At 40.9% G+C, this 7,911-nt stretch overlaps 1 protein-coding gene across 2 annotated transcripts in view; it reads right to left on the reverse strand.

The window, feature by feature from the left end:
- Positions 1-7,911, reverse strand: part of MYOZ1 (myozenin 1) — a 44,834-nt gene that overhangs the window by 4,513 nt on the left and 32,410 nt on the right. For both annotated transcript variants that reach the window (XM_042456122.1, XM_042456121.1), the window contains 2 exons: positions 2,965-3,235; positions 501-666 (listed from right to left, as the gene is read on the reverse strand). In XM_042456122.1, coding sequence (XP_042312056.1) covers positions 501-666; positions 2,965-3,235 — 437 coding nt within the window. The remainder of the gene's footprint in view (positions 1-500; positions 667-2,964; positions 3,236-7,911) is intronic.

Raw genomic sequence — 7,911 nt, forward strand, 5'->3', positions numbered from 1 at the left:
CCCACCATTTAAGGGAAGAGAGACTCCTCCTTAATGTAAAAAATTTATTCTCTTTCTTCGAGACAGTGAACATAAGCTTCAGGGCAAATCAGTATGCATATATCCCAGGTCACCATATCCATTGGTTGCCTCTACTAGAGCCTATCAAGCATTTGAGTTTATCAGACAAGGGAAATTGGAATTATAATCCAATGGCAATTTGAACGCAATCATGGGGTTTAACGTTATTGTGTGATAGCCCACTACTTGCAAATTCGAGCAATGGGAAGTCAGTCTGAACGTAATCATGCGGTTTCACGTTATTGCGTGATAGACTGCCACACACAAATTCAGGCAATGGCATGCTATTTTCAGGCAATGGGGAGCCAGTTCGAATGCAATGCACATTCACTTAACTGCGCTAAACTAGCAACTTTAAGTGAATGCGTTCTGGCCCCACTTTCTTTTCATTCGAATTTAAGAGAAATTCCTCCCGTTTGATAAACTCCAGAGTCTCTTACCTGTTGAAAGATTTGTAATGGCTTAGTTCTGCTTTAGTGCCATAAGCCAAGAGGTCAATTTTGTAACTACTTTTCTCTTGTGGTGTAAGGCCCAGAGCTCTTTCCCATGGAGAGATGTAGGTCTTAAAAATGGAAACATGTTTCCCATTCCCACTTTTGTTGTCACCTGTAATACAAGGGAACAGGAGGCAAAACATACATGAAAACAAGGTCCTTGAGGAGATGAATGCTATGAAGAATCAAAAGAAAGCTAACAGCAAATTTGCTTCAAACCTTATCTTAATTCTTCAAGAAGGAAACCCAACCCCTGTGCCCAGAATAAATTATGCAAGTGATTTTCCATAACACATGTATTATTTATTCAGACTGCTACATTATACTGTTTTTTCCACAATTCAAGATATTTTAACAAACATTTAACAAAGATCAGGACAACAGAGGTCCAGATGAATATGAAAAGGAATGAGTCTGAGATTCCTGGGTAGAAAGAAAGAAAACAAACTAAGAGGACCAGGAAGAGATGCAGGTTTTAAACAAACAAACAAACAAAACCCCCACCTTTTTCACATCTCACAGTTATTCAAAGTCACCTGAAACTTCAGCAACATGTGAAAATCAGTCAAAACTTGCTCTAATTTCACCTCCTCAGAATATGCATTATTGATTTTTCAAAATAGCAAACCTTCAGCCATTATAGTTGATTAGACGTGTGCTTTATTTGCTATAGGTTCAGGAAACAAAGCCCTGGCAGGATTTTCAAAAGCACTTCTGTATTCTTTATAGTTTCCTAATCAATGTGGAGATCTTTTTGATGCAAAGTTTGGGTCTCTGAACCAGATAAATGGCTTTTCACAGTTTACAATAACTTGTTTCATCTAAATGCAGATTGATCAGTACTGAGCCCCATCTAAAATATTGCCATTTTCCCATGAAATTTAAAAATGTGTTAATTTGATGCAGTCAGAAGAATACGTCTGTTGTTGTGAAAAGATAGAATATCTATTATCTGTCCTTGACTGAAACCAGATGTGACAAACAAGTGGGTTTTTAAAAGTCGTCAGAGGTGTCTTAATTTTAGGAAAAGGACAGGATTTACGGCTGTTTCTTTCTCATTTGGAATGCATTAGTCAGTCTCTGATGGCCACATCATAGGCACAACTCATTAGAAAAGACAATACTGTAATGCTAGGAAAGATTGAGGGAAGTAGAAAGAGAGGAAGACTGCACGCTAGAGGGGAGGTCATGGGAATAAATTTGCAGCACCTAAGAAGGGCAGTGGAGGATAAGCGGACTTGGAAGTATCTGATCCACAGGGTTGCCATGAGTTGAGGCCAACTCTAAGGGATTTAACAACAACGATATCCTAGACTAGAGGTAGGTAAAGTGCATCCCTCCAAATGTTTTTGGACTATAGATCTCATTATTACTAGCCAACATAGCCAATAGTGAGAAATGCTAGGAAAAGAATCAGATTTGTAGATGGGATCAAATTTGCATATGACACCAAATTAGGAGGAGTAGCTAATACCCCAGTGGACAGAATCAAAATTCAAAATGACCTGAATAGACTAGAAAGCTGGGCCTAAGCTAACAAAATGAAATTCAACATGGAGAAATGTAAAGTACTGCACTTAGGGTGGAAAAATGAAATGCACAGATATAGGATGGGGGACACCTGGCTTAAGGAGACAACATGTGAAAGGGATCTGGGAGTCCAAGTAGACCACAAATTGAACATGAGTTAGCAGTGTGATGCGGCAGCTAAAAAGGCCAATGCAATTTTAGATTGCATCAATAAAAGTATAGTGTCTACATCAAGGGAAGCAATAGTGCCACTCTATTCTGCTTTTGTCAGGCCTCACCTGGAATATTGTGTCCAGTCCTGGGCACCACAATTCAAAAAGGATGTTGAGAAACTGGAGCATGTCCAAAGGAGAGTGACTAAAATGGTGAAGGGTCTGGAAACCATGCCCTATGAGGAATGCTTTAGGGAACTCGGGATGTTTAGCCTGGAGAAGAGAAGGTTGATACGATAGCCCTGTTTAAATACTTGGATGCCATATTGAGGAGGGAGCAAGCTTGTTTTCTGCTGCTCCAGAGAACAGGACCCAGAGTAATGGATGCAAGCTACAGGAAAAGAGATTCCACCTCAACATTAAGAGGAACTTCCTGACAGTAAGGGCTGTTCGACAATGGAACACACTCCCTCGGAGTGTAGTGGAATCTCCTTTGGAGTCTTTAAGCAGAGGCTGGATGGCCATCTGTCGGCGATGCTTTGATTGTGAGTTCCTGCATGGCAGAATGGGATTGGACTGGATGGCCCTTGTGGTCTCTTCCAACTCTATGATTTTATGATTCTAAGAAATTCATCAACATTTGGAGGGATGCACTTCACTCACCCTGGCCTAGGCCCTAACATCTTTCTTTACAGAAAGCAGTATACTCTTTGCATGTCGATACTTACCTTGTCCACCAGTGGTCTTACTTCCTCCACTGTCCACTCCACCTCCTGTGTTGGCAGATCCCTCAGTGTGGCCAGTTCCAGTTCCTCCAGCTCCAGATCCAGCTCCACCTTTGCTCCCAGGCTTTGGAGGAGGGGGAGGGGGATACTGTAGTTTAATGGATCCATATGGTCCTACTGTTACACCACTCACCATCCTCCCACCACTCTGTGAATAACCGTGAGAATCAACTCCATAGTGTCCCCCAGATGGGATGAATCTCTGGAAATGATCCTGGAAGGGAGAGAGGAGAAGGAAAGGTGGAGGGGAAGGAGGAGAAGGAGAGAGAGAGAAATGTGATGTGATTCTCAAACTAAGCTTCCGCACTTCTCTTTCCACCCACTAAAATTCTTCTTGGATTCTTCTATACTCAGGAGCAGCAATGACAATAGATATTAAAAGTATTGCCATGGGTGGTTTGGTAATCTCAAGGATTAATAGTGAGATGTGCCTCTAGTAAGAATTATGGCTGCTTTGGTAGATTTATGTAAGTTTTAATAATAATAATAATAATAATAATAATAATATTTATTTATATCCCACCCCTCTACAAAATGCAATCGGAATGTCTTACAAAGATTTAAAAAATAAGTTTTGAGAACTAGGTGAGAAGGAGGAGGTATTCTCAGTGCTAGAGCTGGAAATGGAGCAGCCCTGGAGTTGTAGCAGGTAGTAAAGAGAAAACTCAAACTATGCGTAATGTCATCAGACCTGTTTCGTTAAAACCAAATCTGTCCTGTACACAAAGCAGCAAAGCAGGAGTGGAGCCCGCTGTGATGAATAAAAAGATGGGGAAGCTGGGTCCATGATTTACCTCCTAACAGTCCATCATTAGCGCTCTTATCCCTAGAGCCAGCCCTGGAAGTATGTCAGCTGGGGGAAAGTGGAAGGGGAAATGAGAGAGCACCTGTTTTAGACACAGAAAATCTTGCTGGCATCTCCAGGCTCCCCCCCACTCCATCTTTTAAAAAAGTCAGCAAGTGATATAAAAGATTGTTCTCCAAGGCCCTGTTTTGCTGTAGACAGGTGAGACAGGTCAATAATCTGACATGAGTCTCATCTGCACTGCAGAAATAATGCTTTAACTGCCATGACTCCATGCTATGGAATCCTGGGGTTGGTCATTTGTTGTGGCACCAGAGCTCTCTGATAGAGAAAGCTAAGTATCTCAGAAACCTACAACTCCCAGAATCCCATACCATTGAGCCACGACCAAAGCAGTGTCAAGCGGAATTATTTCTGCGGCACAAAGTGCCTGGGGAGAAAAACTGAAGCTATATGCTAGTTCTTTTTAAATCAGGCTGCTGCCTTGCTTCATATACTAAATTGTGCCCTTGACACTGTCCTCCACTCATAAATTATCTCTCTGTTTTCCCACGTCTTCTGTCTTAATTTCCATACTGGGGAACATCTGTGAAAGAGGAAAAAGATCTCCATAGTGTCTTCTCATGAACTGATGTGTAGACAGTTTTTACAAGTCTTGTATATGAGGTGTGACAGAGAGAGAAAGAGATTGTAATGTTTCCAGTCCATTTATTGGTCATCGGCTTTAGCTGGCAATGCTCTATGTGCAGTTTTTGAAGGGCTCTGATCAGACCATCTCTAATGCAGGGCAGGGGAGGGCAAGCTGCAACACGCCTCAGTTAAAACATGTCGAATTGGGTTAAAAGGCTGGCAGTAGGAATAACAGAACTGCAGACAAAACAAAGGAAACCTTTTTGATCACCAGTGATGTGATCATTATGGGGGAGAGGGAGAGATCCCAAAATTTCCTGTGACGCTCTCAAAAAAGGAGTCACATTTTCCAGCACGAAACCAAGCAATATATGCAGGTTGTGACTTTATCACAAAGGGGAAAGTGACAGAAGCATAGCAGGATCCTACCAACACTATTATGCTAATAATGATCCTGTCATTATTGGGTGAATAAAGAGGAACTTTAGTGCCGCTTTTCATTCTCGCTCCTTTTATTTCATTCCAGCCCCTTTCTGGCTTGAAGAATGGCAAGTAAAGAATATATACAAAGAATGTAGAGCAAAGGGGTGCAACACATAGAATACTTGGCATGGACATGAAGGGATTCAGGCTGGGATTATTGCTGAACTATGATATTAACATGGATACTTGGGCAAGATTCCAGCCTTATGTTCTTCACAGGATGCTTGTGATGATGGGCTTTCTGCCCCCAATGAAAATACAGCACCCTCTGGGCTTGTTTGGAAGATAAACAAGGTGGAGAACTGCAGGAATCCCAGTTTGTCATGTGTGAGCATCACGCTGGTGTATGCCGCTCAGGCACTCCCACTTGTTCAGGGACATCATAAAAAGCCCAGAACATATTCTCATCTCACCACGCAACAGCCAAACAAATAAACATTTAAATCAGGGCTGGGCAAAATGTGCTGCATGGGCTGCGTGTGGCCCCAGGACTATTTTTTGTGGCTGCTAGGAACCGCCAGATGTCAAAAACAATTTCTGCAAAACTATTTTTGGGGGAAATTACCAGTAAGCCCTGAAATCTCCCAAAATGTCTTTTAGGGCATGTGAGTCACATTTCCACCATATTTTGCCATGCGCCACCCAGCAAATTTAGGCCCTCTTTTGAAATAGGAAGTACCCACTTCCTGCTGTTAAAGACCAGGAAGGCCCCAAAACATGGTGGAAATGCTTCCTACCTCTCCTAGAGTGCATTTGAGACCTCCTGTTGTTGTTGTTGTGTCATCATCATCATCATCATGATCATTATTTTAAGAGCAGGTGTGGTGGAGAAATGTGGTCCTCCAAGGCTTTCTTCCACATCTGGCCACAGTTGCTTTAAACAAAGTCTATGTTTTTTGTTTCTTAATCCGGCATACTATGGTAGGGGAAGGGGAGTGGTAGCTACAGAAGACATGATAAACAAATCCACTACACAAGAGTGATCAAGCAGCATGCAGCAGCATGTTGTTTGTAGCCATGCAGCCCCGGGTTCCTACAGTTGCCTGGCTTACTGTCTTAGATGATTCCAGCTGATGTCTGCACCACCTACCAGTCCAGTTTGATGACTTATCTTTAAAAAATTTGATGTTTTCCAAACAATCACATAATAAGTCAAAAAATGTTGGTGAAATCAGACGCTGATGAACAAACTAGATAATGACATTAAATGCAATTTCATTTAATGCGCAGATTTTTAAAAAATGCGAACAGTAGAGAAAATGTGATAATTATCAGAATTGCCAAAAGGCATGGAGGAAATAGTTAACCCTTTCTTCCCCTGCTAGAGTTCTAAGGAAAATCCTTCTTCTGAAGCAGGCATTTGCTTTGGGGGGGGGGGGGAAATCCAATTAGTGCTAGTGGGAGATTTTTCTCCCAACACAGACAGCATTAGATGGAGGGATTTTCCTCAGGGCTGTAACAGGGAAGGAAAAGTCAAAAGTCTGCCTTCCCCACCTTTTTGTAGTCTAGACAGTTCTATCTCTCTCTCTCACACTCTCATGCTACAATATGCATTTTTAAAATCTGTACATTAAATGCGAAGAAGCAATTAATGTCACTTCTTGTTTGGCCCTGAGGTTAATTTATGTGGGGCTCCCAGGATTTTCCCAGCCAGACACTGGTCAGGTCCATTCATTATTGTTTTGAATGTTCTCAGATCAACCACTAGGTCACTGTGGTGACAGTTTTGCGATAACTTAGTCACTTTACCAGTATCTGGTAACAGTAGAAATAACTTGTTTCAGTTGTCAAGATTGTCATTGTGTGCGTTCAAGCCATTTCCAGCTTCTGGCAGCCCAAAGATGGAGTTTTCTTGGCAAGATTTCTTCAGGGAGAGTTTGCCCTTGCCTTCCTCTCTCAATGTGAATTGCTTACAGTCACCAAAGGATTTAAGCCCTGTAGTACAATGCTCAGAACCCTATACCACACAACTGACAACTAACAGCAGATAAACAATCAAAGAAAGCATTATCCATATATTTTCCCATATCATAGGAATAATGGAATTTTTGTTTTGAAACATGACACCACTTGATAATAAGAATATTAATCAGCTAAAATTACAACACTATCCATATTACCTTACTAAATTCCCCCACTATAATGCAGACACAGTGGCTGTGGTTATATCAGATTGTTGGTGACATCTTTTTTCTGATTAAGTTCTATGGATCTAGCCTTTTTGACAATGGAATACCATGCAGATTTGTTAAAAGGCTCAAAATAAAACTGGAGAAAACCCAAACACTCAGTCTATGTACATTAAAATAAGTATACCACAGGCCACAAGGCAATGGTAATAGTCTGTGTGGTGTAAACTGCTATTGTCATACTTCAGTAGGGAATCACAATGTAAGCATGGCAGATGGTAGACACGTGCATTGGCCAGATTTAATGCCAGGCTACCTTATGTGTTTTGGTAATGTTCAGATGCACAAAACATAGTACAAGGAAAATCCCTTATATATGTACCAGTCTTGGAAATGGTTATTCTGAGGTTCGGGGTCCTGATGGCCCATGAGTCTGAAAAAGTCCAGATTCAGCAAAGATAGGAAATATGCAAAACAAAACAAAACAAAAAAACTGCCTCCAAAATCTAATGTGCCTTAGTCAAACCCTATAAACCTTGGACTAATCTGGGAAGGAAATCACATCAGTTAAATGATATCTAAGAGGAACCTTTTCCTAATAGAGAGCTCTCACAAGCAACTTTGCAGAATTTTTTAAAACCAGAAATAGCATCAGGACAATCTGATCAGCGGAGTGTTATTCCATGTTGTTGTTCTGTGCCTTCAAGTTGTTTCCAGCCTTTGGTGACTCTAAGAAAAAATATATCATGGTTTTCTTGACCAGATTTATTTGAAAGAGGTTTGCTATTGCCTAATAATAATAATAATAATAATAATAATAATAATAATAATAATAATAATAAT

The sequence above is a fragment of the Sceloporus undulatus genome, chromosome 3, assembly GCF_019175285.1.
Source record: "Sceloporus undulatus isolate JIND9_A2432 ecotype Alabama chromosome 3, SceUnd_v1.1, whole genome shotgun sequence".
Classification (NCBI taxonomy): Eukaryota; Metazoa; Chordata; class Lepidosauria; order Squamata; family Phrynosomatidae; genus Sceloporus; species Sceloporus undulatus.